This window comes from Caretta caretta, chromosome 8 (assembly GCF_965140235.1).
Source record: "Caretta caretta isolate rCarCar2 chromosome 8, rCarCar1.hap1, whole genome shotgun sequence".
NCBI lineage: Eukaryota > Metazoa > Chordata > Testudines > Cheloniidae > Caretta > Caretta caretta.
In genome coordinates this window covers 589,804-603,514 of record NC_134213.1, presented here as the reverse complement: position 1 = coordinate 603,514, position 13,711 = coordinate 589,804, and the positions used below count along the sequence as shown (strand labels likewise).

Below are 13,711 nucleotides of genomic sequence, written 5' to 3'. Positions count from 1 at the left end.
CCACTGCCTGGCAGACACCCCACATGCTGGAGCCATCTCCCCACCAGTGGTAAGGGGGGAGAAGAAATGTGTCCGAGACTTCAATACATCTCCACCCCCCTCAGCAGGCTGGGCATAGCCAAGGGTTGTGGGGACTGGTCATAAGCAGCGGCCCCCAAGGACATGAGTCCAAATTCCTCTCCCCCCCGTGATCCTGCAAGAGGCTGATATTTTTGATGCAGAGAGAGGCCACCAGGCAGCCATGTGCCATGGTTGGGGAGTGCATGGTGCAGTAGCTAGGCACAGGTCCTGCCTTACATTCATTTAGTCAATTTCACTGTAGCCTTTTGTTCACTGAGCCCAGGCTCCACTTTGCCTCCTAACACAGGCCCCAAACACAATGGTTCCCACCTAGCTGGGGCTGGGCTGGACTGAACTGAACGGGACACCAACCCTCTCCAGCCCCGTCTACACCCAGAATGGCCTCTATTTATTCCAGGGCAAACGCTGGTGGGCCAGAAAGAAAGTGGTTTCTGCGCTGTCAATGTCACTTCTACACAGTCATCCCTGTTCCTCCCCCATTATCTAGCCTTCAGGCCCAGCCCTGCTGATGCTGGAGCAGTGGCCTCATGCTCTGATGTAGCCTTAAAGCCAGGGTGCCACCGACACTGGCCTAGCTGCTTTACTAAAACCCACAGCAAACAGCTGTACAAATACATTTATTTCATCCATCACAGAACAGGTCTGACTTGATGCTCATGGCATGGACTCTTCCCCCACAGGAATGCTAGCCTGTCCAGTAAGCCTGCTGTCCCCCTCCCTTCAAGGGGGAGGTCAGTCACCATCTGCCCCCAACCTCAGCAGCTGCTACTCAATTATTTCAGAACAGGTTTTTTTTGGTTAAAGATAAAAAGCCCAGGGTCCATGCAGCCCCCTCTCCCGCACACTGAGCACCCAGCAAGTAGCTGCAGGACCAGCTCACATTTCATTTTGTAAAGTCCTCGGAGGCCACCGAATATTGCTGGGGCAGTGCAGGCCCAGCCTTCCAGAAGCTCCAGAGCAGGCACTCCCCATGTCCTTCACAGGGGGACAGGAAGAGACACAACCTCCTCCCAACACTCCTTATATGCCTCCTGGTACTCCTCATGTGGCTTGATCATTATCACACAGGTTGGGCGCTTTGAGCCGCCAGCTGCTCCCAGATCCTGAACAAGAGGAAGAGGATATCAGAGATGCCCAGGAAAGCTGCTGGTGACCTCCACCCACTGGGGGGAGTGGGAATCCTACCACTCCTCTGTGGAGGAGAGCAGACCCCTGCACTCCACCCCACAGGGGAAAGTATGGCTCCCCTGACCCTACGGTCACCCCCACCCCCAAGTGACTGAACCAAATTGTAAAGCAACCTTCCCACAACTGAGCAGTCTCTCACCCTCCCGCCCCCCCAGATTAGAGCAAGGGGTCCCAAACTTTTTGTGGGACAACCCCATTTGAATTATTTCCTTCTGGGACCTCAGAGGGTACAGAGTACCTAATTCTGAAGCACAAAATGGCATCCTCCACGCAGCGTGACCTCGTAGCTGTGTGGCGTGTGAGGTCATGCTGTGCTTAGCAAGCCATTTCACAGAACAAAATGGCATTATCCATCTGCCGTGACCTTGCACACACCAGAGGAGAGGTCACGCTGTGTAGAGCAAGACAGCATCCGTTGCACAGTAGGGAATGCCAGGCCCCATCTGCTCAGGGCACGACCCCATTTGGGAACGGCTGCGTTAGAAGGACTTCTTATCTTCCCCAACTCCTCCCACAGCCTGTCCTTACTGATCCAGAAACATCCAGCACCTGGCCTGATGGGGCCCAGCAGTACTCTGCAAGGATGGCATGAAGTCAGCAGGGCCAATGTCTTGCCAGGTCGGAGGAATATTAAAGCCCTAAGGATGCCAGTTGGAGACACCCCCTTAGAGAAGATTGTGCAGGGCTCCCGTTGGGGTTTTTTTTATTTTGCTATTTGGACAATTTAAAGGACCTGCCAGACGAGAACAGAACATAGATATCTCCTGGCTGCAGCGGGGAAAACTGGATGCTTTAGGAACAAAGATGAAAGCTCTTTGACTAGAACACACTTCACAGTATTACCCCAGGCAGCTCAAAGCATTTGCCTGGCTGTGTTACCTCTGGCAAAATAACAGCTTCAGTGTTAGGCAGTGACCCGCCTTCAGCCCCACCCTTGAAGCAGGATGACAAACAGCCCATAGAGTGTCACCGCTAGGGATCCCTTAGCTCAAATGGTCGATTTTAGGGAGTTGTGCAGGAGGCCAAGTGACACCCGTGTGTTCAGTCTGACTTTGGGAATGGGGGAGGAGCAGCAAAGACCTGGGTTTTATGCCCTGGGCAAGAGCTTCTTAGCACCAAAAAGAGAAAGCGGGGAGGGAGGAAGGAGGCACCACCTAAGCCACAGCTTGTTATCCTGCTGGAATGTTTCATGCCCTCTTGGTGCCCACGAAGGGGAGATTCCCCCAACTCCTGAGAGCCCCCTGAGCTTACCGACTTGGAGGGGATGTAAGCGTAGGGGAGGGACCTGTCTTCACACATGACGGGGAGGTGGCAATAAACTTCAATGGGCAGCGTGTCTCCAGCAAGGACTATGATCCTGAAACAGCAAAGAGAGACGACTTATCAGTAGCGGTGGACAGGGAGATGGGAACCGGAACGTGCCCGTCGAGAAGCGCTGAGGAGGCGGTGACTGGTCACGAAGGGGGCCGGGGCCGGGGCCAGCATTGCCGGTGCCCCAGCAAAGCGTATCCGGCCGTGGGACGCAGCCTACCCGGGACGATGCCACAGGCCTGTGCTCTCGGAGCGGAGAACCCACGGCTCTGGTCCTTCGGCCCCGGCCAGCGCCTGTCTTGCCGGCAGATACCGCAGGGCCCAGCTTTGGGGGTGGCTGCAGCTGGGCTGCTGGGTTCTTACCCCTTCTCGCCCTTGTTGATGAATTTCTGAACTTCCTTTACTCCCCGCCGGATCTGCTTGTGTTTCGCCGCTGGAAGAGAAATAAGCGGCCATCAGATTCAGCACGTGCTCCGGGGGGCTCCCGCTCCGGCCCCGCTCCCCAGGCCCGTGCACGGGACTCTGTCTCGTTCCCGCGGCGGTTCTCCCGCAGGGCCCGGCCCCCCCCCGCAGGCCCCGGCCCCCCCCCGCAGGGCCCGGCCCCGGCCCCGGCCCCGGCCCCGGCCCCGGCCCCACCTTTCTTGATGCACTTGTAGAGCTTGCGGGTGAGCCTGCGGGAGGCCAGCGGCCGCGCGATCGGGTTCAGGTTCCCCAGCAGCTCCTGGTACGATCGCTCCGGCGCCACTTCGGGCTCCGGCGCCGCCTCCGGCTCCAGCGACTTCTCCCGGGCCATGATCGACAGACACGTGGCCCGCCCCGGGCTCCACTTCCGCACGCGCGCGGGGCGCCCTGGGAAGGGCCCGGTTACAGACTCCGCCCGCCTCCACCCCAGCCAATAACAGCCCTCCCTTGGGTGCCCCGCCCCTCGCGGCGGCGGCCTGGCGGCGCGGTCCCACGTGCCGCGCCTGCGGGAAGAAGGGAGGCGCGTGACCGTCCCGCGCCTCAGAGACACGCGCCTGCTGGAGCCACGTCCGTGCGCGTGCCCCGGGTCTCCCCGGCCCGGCCCGGCCCGGCCCGGCCCGGGTTCTGGCTGCAAGCCCGCAGCTGCAGCCCGGGCTACCAGCGCCCCGCCGCAACCGGGCCACGCACCCGGCGGGGGAGGCGCCAGGCCCGGCGGGGATGGCAGGGAGCGGGCCCGGGTGGGGGGTGCCAGGGAGCGGCCCCAGGCCCAGGGCGAATCCAGATCGGGACCAGATTCCCTAACCTCTGGACACCAGCCAGGCTTTTCACCGGAACGGAATTCAGGCGTCAAGTCTGGACTCCAGCTCCTCACCCCAGCCCGGTCTCTCTGGCTCCTCAGCACCTGCAGGGAGGACGGACTAAGGCAGGGAACAAGCCCTGAAGCACTGCAAAGCCTCTCTCCCTGGGAGGTCTCGTGGCAGTAGCTGGCTGGGATGGGACCTCTGGGCTGAGTCTGGGGCACGTGCGAGTTCCAGACACTTCCCCCTTTAGCAGTTAAGGAGTTCTTTCTGGGGACAACTGTGTGAGACTACCACAACTTCACACACACAAGATTTATTAAAAGCAGAGAAAATGGAAATAAAAGCAGAGGCTTTACCCTGTTTACAAGCGGACTTAGATTCCAAGCCAAAAATGCAGTTAAAAGCAAGCACACATACCGGTGCTGGAAGGGTAAAAACATTTACAGAGCTGTTGTAATGATCCCCAAACCAAACATTACAAACCCAGGAAATTCAAGTTTAGATTACACTTAAATCCAAATGTGTTAAGGGATGGAAAAGCACCATTAAACAACCTTAACTCTGCCCTGTGGTGACATCATGCAGTAGCCATATGATTATGATTAAGGCACTTCAGTGTGTGTGACCTCAGGTTAAAGAGATTTTTAAAGGCCTTGTAGTTTTTCCCCCTCATGTCCTCATTACAGGGATTACATTGTAGAAACAAAGAGCCATAACAGCCACCTTTCAAAGGCTTAAATTACCTTACTCAGAGCCTGCATTTCACGAACAGTCTGCATAGCTCTGCCTCTGCCAATTTTGGTATTGTCCTTTCAACTATGCAGACTGACAGAGTCTTCCAATACACCCTTCCTTCCTCATTCTCCACTGTGCTAAACAATGAATCAGGGACAGAGGTACAGACGCCCATCACAGGAACTCTTAAAGGGACCAAGGGCTATACAGCTCATTTCTTTGGGGACACCATCTTTCTTTACTGGCCTGGGAAAGGTCCCCAACCCTTGGGAACATCACCACCACCCCAGCCAAGGAAGGAGGCATCCAGCTCAGGGAGTGTGTGCTCGGCCCCACCCCAAGCCAAGGAAGGGGATGTCCTTTCCAGGGCAGAGGAGGCCCCAGGAATCTAGAAATTGCATTTAGTTTTTTTAATCCATCTTCCTGGGCTGTGAGAAATGGTTGCTAGTGCAGGGCAGGGGAACAGGGTCTGGAAGAGTGCTGGGGGAGGGTACTACCCCCCAAAACTGGCCCCTCATCTGACCGTCTTCCTACATCCTCCCAAAGCCCAGCCTCTCCTCTGAGCACAGGAGGGCCTCACCCAGCAGCTGAAGCTGCTCCAGGACATCTCGCTGCATCTCCACAGCCATGCGGTGCACGTGATGGTCAGAGCTGTTATACATCACTGCATTCTGGAACATCAGCATGAGGTCCCGCTGGAATTGGGCTGTGGTCCAGATCTGGCCCTTGGACAGGCGCCTCTTTATGTTGGTTAAATCCATGGGTCTGGAAGGAGGCATGAAACTCAACTGTACATACCTAAGGACTGCCCTAACCTTGCCTGGATGGGGGTGGGCACCCTCTCCCTGAGACGGAGGTCTCATTTTTGTTTCCCTGCAGCCCCAAACACTGGAATGCTTAGGCCCAGTTCTCAAGAGGAAAATGGCAAGAGCTTAAGAAAGCTGGAAAGAAACTGCGGATTTGGGTGATCTATATCACACAGCTAATTAACTTGCCAAGCCACTAGCAATTATTTCTGAAAAGCCAAATGTGACACTGAGCAGAAAAGGAAAGAGGCGTGATCCTGGTAATTAGCACCTGTCAAATCAACCCCAATTCTCTTGTGATTGAAAATGGCACATGTTAAGAAAAATATCTATAAAGAACGAGAATCTAATGGTCCCAAGGGAAAAAGCAGTGGTGGTGAGGGGGTGTGTTATAAGGACTAAATCTTATTTACTTTCTTTTGAAATCATTACAGAATTGATGGGTGAAGCAGGAGGTGGAAGAGGATGACCGTGATTAGAAACACGGGCCAGAAATAGAATGAGCATCATCTTTAAAAAATGTACTTAATCCATCTGGGGGAAAAAGGATCTGAAACTCAGCTCCTCACTTTGCAAGGTTTCAGAGTAACAGCCGTGTTAGTCTGTATTCGCAAAAAGAAAAGGAGTACTTGTGGCACCTCAGAGACTAACCAATTTATTTGAGCATAAGCTTTCGTGAGCTACAGCTCATGAAAGCTTATGCTCAGATAAATTGGTTAGTCTCTAAGATGCCACAAGTCCTCCTTTTCCTTTTTCACTTTGCAAGGGGAACCTTGCAAAACGGGAGTGATTGGGAGACTAAGGAGAGGAGAACTGCAAATGAGACAAGTTTACAACACAATATGATGATACAACAACATCAGTGCAATTCCAGGGCAGCCTGTACGTGGCCCTCCCCATGCAGCCCTGGAGCCTGCCCTTGGAGTAGTGCTGTCAGAGCTCGGCACACATTACTAGAACTCCAGACAAACTGGAGGGAGCACAGAGAAGCGCAACCATATGCTGACGCGGTGAGAGAGTGTAAAACAAGTCTTGGACAAAAGGCTAGATTCACAAAGGGACTTTGGGTGCCTAAGTCCAACACCTAGGCACCACTGAATGTCACAGCAAAAAAGGTCACTCACTCTGTGCAGTGATTGTTGTTCTTTGAGATATGTCCCCCTATGTGTGTGCCTCTTCAGCTATGCAGGAGTCTTGCAAACCCTTGACCAGAGCTTTTCCATTAGCAGTGTATGGTCGGCCCACACATGCACTCTGTACAATCTTGTGCTGCACACTGAGGGACTATAGGGCTGCACGGGCGAACTGCCCCAGTTCCTTCTCTGACTGCCCAAGAAAGAGGGGAAGGAGGGTGGGTAGTGGGGCACCCACAGGGGGACACATCTCACAGAACTACCATTACTGCACAGGCATACTCCCCTTCTCTGAGTAGTGTCCCCACGGGTGCCCCACTTCAGGTGCTTCCTGAGCAGCACCCCACAGGGAAGAGGGCGCTTCAGAACGGAGTCCAAGGCTGAAGCAGTACAGGAGGACCAAGTGCCACATCAGCTCTGATGCTGTGGACCAAGTGTTTAGACCAAGTATACACTGAAGCCCAGTAGCAGCTGGGCATATCTCAGAGTGTTTTTGAGCCAAGTGGTGGAAGTTGCCTGTGATTGGCCAGAGGGTGCTTTTATCCTTTGGGGTAGGAGGCAGACCACCATCTGCATTGTAGCAAGCGACCACACACCCAAAGCGCCATCTCAAAATCTCTGCGTAAAGATTGTGAACCACTTGGTCTTTCTGTGCTGGAGTCAGTCTAGGTGATTTCCAAAATAGCTTGGTCCTATCTAGATAAAAGGCCAGTGCCCATCTAACATCTAAAGTATGAATAGATGTTTCATGCTGAGATTTACATCGTTTGGGGAAAACACTGGTAGACGAATACCTTGGTTAAGATGAAAATCCACCAATACTTTAGGTAAGAATTTAGGGTGCAACCATAAAGGGACCCAGATTTGAATATCCTGTGAAGAATTTGAGAGTCCAGCTCCCATTTGTAGTCCTGGGAGAAGTGCCTGCTGATCATATTGTCTGTGACATTCTGGATTCCAGGAAGGTAAATGACTGAGATATGAAGAAGTTACTCACCTTGTGCAGCAGCGATGGTTCTTTGAGATGTGTGTCCCTATGTGAGTAACTTCCTCTTCTTCGTCAAGTAGCGTCCCTGTGGATGCTCCACTGAGGTGATTCCTGAGCAGTATCCCGCACTGGAGGCTGGGGCTTCAGAGTTGAGTCTACTATAGCTAATAGCACCATGGCACCAAATCTGGCATCTGACTGCAGCAGAGTCCCTCAGGATGGCATAGTGTTCTGCAAAGGAATGTGCAGATGCCCAGGTAGCTGCTCTGCATATTTTGGATATAGGGATACCCTTGGAGAAGGCGACAGACGAGGAAACTGATGTCGTAGCGTGTGTGTGGACTGTGGATGGAGGTGCTAAATTACGAATCTGATAAGAGTTTGATCCAGTTTGAGACCCATTTGGAGAGTCTTTGAGCTGAAATTGCGTGCCTTTAGACATGTCCATGATAGAGAGGAAGAGTCTCGGAGATTTTATAAAGTTTTTGTCCTGTCCAAATAGAAGTCCAAGGGTCTCTTTATGTTAAGTGTATGGAGGATGGCTTCCCTATTATCCTGATGAGATTTGGGATAAAAGGTCAGAAAGTGAATGAGCTGGTCTATGTGAAATGCTCAAGTCGTTTTGGGGGTGAACTTCAGATGTGGTCTGAGGGTGACTTTGCCATGGAAGAACACTGTGAAGGGTGGATGCGCCATCAGAGCCACTATCTCCCCAATCCTTCTTGCTGAGGTGATGGCGATCAGGAACACCGTCTTCATGAAAAGGTGAGTCAGAGAACAAGTGTCCATGGGTTCAAAGGGCGGTATAGTCCTTTTAAAAGTAGACTGAGATCCCATTGTGGGGTAGGAAGCCTGGGTTGGGGAAAGAGGTTCGCTAGGCCTTTGAGAAACCTCTTTGTTGTCAGGCGGGAGAAAATTGAGTCCCTTCTATTTGCTGGTGGAAGGTTGCTACTGCTGTTAAGTGTACTTATAGCGAGCTAATGAGTCCCAATATCTTGAGATTCAGCAAGTAATCTAAGATTACAGGTAGAGTGGCCGTATCCGGAGTGACTCCTATGGGCTGGCACCAAATTCGAAATCTGGTCCACTTTTGTAGGTAAGGTTGCTGGGTAGTCATTTTCCTGCTGTGTAATAACACTTCCTGTACCTCTTCAGAGCAGTGTGATTCTATGTGCTGGAATCATGAAGGAACCAGGCTTTGTGGTTGAAGGGGCACCTCCATTAGGAGAAGCTTAAGTCTCAGTTCTCTAGCCTTTCTGCACCTCAGCTTCAGTTGTTGACATAAGCCACACTTATGTGGTTCTCTCCCAGACAGCAGAGCAGAGACGCAGACACATCTACAGTGCAGCACCCACAGGGACACTTCTTGAAGAAGAATCTGATGGGCTATACACCAGTTCCACAACTTTATAGCTTTGACACACAGGGAAAGGGATCTTGCACCTCCCCATTTGTTGATACAGAATATGCAACCCACACTTTCTGTCATGATCCTGATTGATTTGCCCCAATGAAGCATCAGAACTGAAAGCAGGCATTCCTGACTGCCCTGAGTTCCAACAGGTTGATATGAAGACCTGTTTACTTAGATCACTATCTGCCCTGAGTTGTAAGGGTACTGATGTCTGCTTCCCACCCTCACAGTGACGTGTCCATCGTCACAGTTATCAATGGAGCGGAGCGGATGAAAGGGATGGCCACTCAGGCACTGAGTTGATTTTTTCCACCAGTGTAGGGAGTCCTTTACCTGGAGGGGAACTGTGACCTGTTTGTCCAAAGCTGTCTCTGGTTGAGGAATAGAACCTTCTGAACCAGCCCTGAAAGCAGTGGTGGTGTAATCTTCCATGTTTAGTTAAAAGATGCAAGCTGCCATATGATTTCGAAGTTGTAAATAGTTCCTTATAGTAGTTTGGAGTCTTCCTTGAATTATCACAGATTTGCCTAGGTTATGAATCCATTCACAGGAAGGAAGGTTCTGGCTGCTAATGAATCCAAGTATGCCCTTATGAATTGTATTTTCTGTACTGGAACTAACATAAATTTTTTTTTACATTTAGCTGGAGACCCAAGTCCTGGAAAAGAGCAAGAGCTGTCTGGGTGGAGGTCCACACTGCTGTGTAAGATCGGCCCTTGAGTAGCCCGTTATCGAGACACAGGAAGTCTAAAATTGCCTGTCACTGAAGGTAAGCAGTTACTATTACTAGAACCTTTGAGAACACCCTTGGGGCCCAAGGGAAGTACATGGTATTGAAAATACTCCTCGCCCATGGTAAAATGTAGGTATTTCCTGTGAGCAGCGTGAATCACTATATGGAAATAGGTGTTTTGCAGGTCAAGGGCCAAAAAGCAATCTCCTATCTCCAGAGAAGGACTTATAGTTGCCAAAGTCACCATCCTGAACTTCTGAGATGTCACACATTTGTTCAGTCAACTTAGATCTAAGATCAGTCTCCACCCTCTGTATGAGAAAATACTTTGAGTGAAAAACTTGCCCCCTGCGAGGAAATGGGAGCTGCTCTATCACTCCTAAACAAAGGAGACAGTGCACTTCTTGACTCAATGTGGTCTCGTAAGAGGGGTCCCTGAAGAGGGATAAGGAAGGGGGATGGGAGGGAAGAAGGGATGTAAAGTGGATGGTGTAATCTGATGTTATAACTTCCATGACCCCTTGTCTCTTGTAATATGCTGCCAAGTCTGTTACAAATGGGAAAGATGGTCTCCAAAAGTGGGGCGGAGGCCAAAAGGTTGTAGCTTGCAAACTAGAGGTGAGGGCAGAATTGAACCCTCCATTGACCTGTCAAAATGATTGTTTTGATGATGACTGGGTACTCGATGAAGGAGAGTGAGGAACTCTCCTCCTCTGGAATCTTTCTAGTGGGTTCGGCAGTTCTGTGAAATCCAGAGAACTGGGCAGGGCACAATCTCTGGGCATTCTGAGACCTGCTAAATCTCTTGTTCATAGGGGTATATATGTCCAGAGACCCCAGTGTGGCCCTGTAGTTTTCGAGAAGAGCTTCTGACCATCAAATGGAAAGTCCTCACCAGTATTCTGAACCGCTCTCGAAAACCCTGATAGATGCAGCCATGAAACCCTGTGCATAACAACTGCTGTGGAGATGGATCTGGCGGTCGTGTCCGAAGCATCTAAGGACACTTGGAGAGGTTCTGGCTAATCACTGACATTTCCTGATGATGGCCTGAACGAGTTCTCTATGTTCCTGTGGAAGATGTTCAATAAAGGCTGCAAATTAGTTGTAATTCATGATGTCGTACTTGGCCATGATCATCTGATAGTTTGCGATACGAATCTGGAGGGTCATGGATGAGTAAGTCTTTAGGCCAGAAAGATCTAACCTCTTCTGGTCTTTATCATAAAGGGTAGACCTAGAGCAGGGGTCGGCAACCTGCGGCATGCGTGCCAAAGGCGGCACACGAGCTGATTTTTAGTGGCACTCTGCTGCCAGCCGGGGTCCTGGCTGCCGGCCCCATTCAGCCCCCTGCTTGACTGGCTGAACGGAATCCATGGCCGGCAGCGGGCTGAGTGAGGCCGACGGCTGGAACCCCAGACTGGCAGCAGGCTGAGCGGCTGAGTCCACTGCCGGTCTGGGGTTCCATCCGCTGGCCCCTGCCAGCCAGGGTCCCGGCTGCCGGCCCCGCTCAGCTCGCTGCTAGTCTGGGGTTCCAGCCATCGGCCCTGGCATGTGAAACCTTAAATTACAGTGAACAAATGAAGACTTGGCACACCACTTCTCAAAGGTTGCCGACCCCTGACCTAGAGCAATGCTGTTTACCACTCTCATTTACAGCATCTGTTATCAGGGAATTAGGCAGAGAGTGTGAGAACAAAAATTCTGAGTCCCTGGGAGAAACACATGTTTCTTAACTGCCTATTTGCAAATTGGCAGGATGACAGCAGTAGTTTGCCGCCCAGTCTTCACTGGATCTAGGAGCGGTTCATTAATGGGTAGTGCAACCCAGGTGGATGTTGCTGACTGCAGAATGTCCAGGAGCTTGTTTAATCGACTCAAGAGGTATCTGAAGGGCGTCAGCGACCCTCTTCACAAGGTCCTGGAAAAGCAAAAATGGTCAGCCATTGATGGTGGTGGAGGCATGAGTACCTCATCCACAGATGAGGATGACATAGGGGTTTGAGGGCAGCCTCCTTATCCACTCTAGTCTCCTGCTCTTCAAAGGTCTCCTCGTGTTGGGAGTTCGGTAGAAGAGACTGTGTAACCCTAGTCTCTCGGTGCATTCGAGCCTGAGGTCTAGAAAATTGCTGACGATATGCCACCCAAGGATCCCAGGCCACTGAGGGGGCATAAGGGAGAGGGGGTGGCACCCAGGGCTGATCCCACCATCCCTGTTGTGGATGCGGATCCTTACTGAAGTATGGATTCCTGTATGGATGAGGAGGGGAACCCTGCACTGCTAAAGACAAAACTGACTGACTGTCTCCTTCATCCTCCTCCATGTCTTCCAATGGTGTGGGTCGGGGAAGGCAGCAGAAAAAGGCAGAGACACTTGTAGTATCAGGAAACAATGGTAATTCAGAGACTGGGTCTCGGTACCAAGAGCTGTCTGGTACCGCTAAGCAGTGGGGGCACTGGCTTGTTGAAAATGGACCAGTCCCTAGAGTAGTGTAATTCCTGCAATATTGAGTGGGTCAGTGCCACGGCATTTTGGTGGATGGTACCATTGATCTGGAATGCATTGGCACCGGGACTGAAGGTGTCTGGCATTTCAATTTTCCTGATACCAAAGGTGCCGAGTGAGAGGGCACTGATGTTATGTCTGATGTAGATGGTGCCATTCTAGAGAAGTATATGTCGTGGGCCTCCCATCCTTCAGAGACAGTACCAGGGGCCTGCTGGACCCATGCTTCTCCAAAGTGCGCCGCGTCTCCTGGACCCGGAGACGCGAGGAGAAAGAGTCTTTTGCCTCCACAATACTGAACCAAGAGGTCAAGGCCTCCGACACTGTAGACTTAATGGGAGATTGGGGTCTTTTGGGAGCCAGCTCCTTGTAGTGGAAGACCAAGCTCTGCTTCTTTGGTGCTTTCGCTGAGTCTTCTGAAGTCTTCTCCCTCTTAGGGGACATCTGGGCCAAGGTCAGAGGGGTGTGTGGTGTGTGTGTGGTTGTCTCCTGACTCAGAAGTGGGCTGCAGGACATGCATCATCATCAGAAGCCTCAATTTGGTCTCCCCATTCTTATGTGCTCTAGCTATGAGAGCCAGGCAAAAGTTACACTTTTGAGAGAGTCCCGCCTCTCCCAAGCAATAAATACATCTAGGGTGGTCGTTGCTGACCAGAACAGCCTCCTGACAGGCGAGGCGGCATCTGAAACCTGGTGAGCCTGGCATGCACAGTCAAGCCAAATAGGCTCCCCGGGAAAAAAAAAAAGCACGGAAAAAAGGGAGAAGAAAAACATCAGTCCTCTCACAACTAGCTAATGAATGATGCATTAACAACTACCGCTAACAGAACAACTGCAGAACACGCTGAGGCAGGCAGAAGGTGAACATGCCAGAGCTCTGTGCCAGGCCGAGGTGACAGAGACAGCAGCTCACCTGCACAGCCCTATACACCCTTGGTGTGCAGCATGAGGCACATGTGCAGGCCAAATGGAAATCTCCAGTCAAGGGCTCGAGAGGCGCATGCGCACCTGAAGTGGAACACCCATTAGGACACTACTCAAAGAACCACTGCTCTGCTGCTGCTAACCCGGTAGGCACCTGAGTTTCTGCTGATGGGGATGTATGTCCTGACACTACCAAGCTCGTTGGCCCTCTAGCTCACACCTAAGCCCCAACAGCATGCTCCAGCAAGGCACTCCCCTGCCTACCTCAATGTGGTAGGTGTACTTTGAATATGCCTACCCTACATAAAAGACTGCTGGGGTAAGAGTTTTTTGGGCAGATTGGCTGATACAGGTATCCCAATAGCTCAGAGGTTAGGGCCCTCACCTGGAATGTGGGAAAGGTAGGTTCAAGTCCATGTGCCAAGAAATTAGCCTTACAAATTAGAACATTGCCAGCAGGAGAGAGTGGGAGACACAGCCCCAAACAGTGAGTAGCCTAGCAGTTAGGGTGCTCCCCTGGGATGTGGGAGATCCAGGCTTGAATCCCCATGCTTGCCTGATTTGGAGCTGTGACTTGAATCCTGGACCCTATAGCGCAGGTGAGAGCTATCACTCCTATCCCCTTGGCTA

The 13,711-nt window shown here is 51.9% G+C and overlaps 2 protein-coding genes across 2 annotated transcripts in view; both read right to left on the bottom strand.

Annotated features, from left to right (window-relative positions):
* Window positions 1-682: 682 nt before the first annotated feature.
* Window positions 683-3,441, bottom strand: NHP2 (NHP2 ribonucleoprotein). The gene is made up of 4 exons (XM_048862415.2): window positions 3,217-3,441; window positions 2,944-3,013; window positions 2,521-2,626; window positions 683-1,184 (listed from the first exon to the last, which is right to left on the bottom strand). Exons 1-4 carry the CDS (start codon window positions 3,371-3,373, stop codon window positions 1,059-1,061), a joined length of 459 nt encoding a protein of 152 aa, XP_048718372.1. The 5' UTR covers window positions 3,374-3,441; the 3' UTR covers window positions 683-1,058.
* A 698-nt stretch (window positions 3,442-4,139) lies between these two features.
* The window catches only part of BRD8 (bromodomain containing 8), a 51,708-nt gene continuing 42,136 nt past the window's right edge, over window positions 4,140-13,711 (bottom strand). The window contains exon 26 of the mRNA XM_075131193.1: window positions 4,140-5,342. Within this exon, the coding sequence (XP_074987294.1) occupies window positions 5,108-5,342 (235 nt within the window). The 3' untranslated portion in view covers window positions 4,140-5,107. The remainder of the gene's footprint in view (window positions 5,343-13,711) is intronic.

What these genes read in the sequence shown, in the direction of transcription:
- NHP2 (XM_048862415.2), bottom strand. Translation starts at nt 3,373, where the DNA reads ATGGCCCGGGAGAAGTCGCTGGAGCCGGAGGCGGCGCCGGAGCCCGAA. An exon ending in CTACAAGTGCATCAAGAAAG is followed by an intron (nt 3,014 to 3,216) that starts GTGGGGCCGGGG and finishes TTTCTCTTCCAG; the next exon opens with CGGCGAAACACAAGCAGATC. An exon ending in ATCAACAAGGGCGAGAAGGG is followed by an intron (nt 2,627 to 2,943) that starts GTAAGAACCCAG and finishes TTGCTGTTTCAG; the next exon opens with GATCATAGTCCTTGCTGGAG.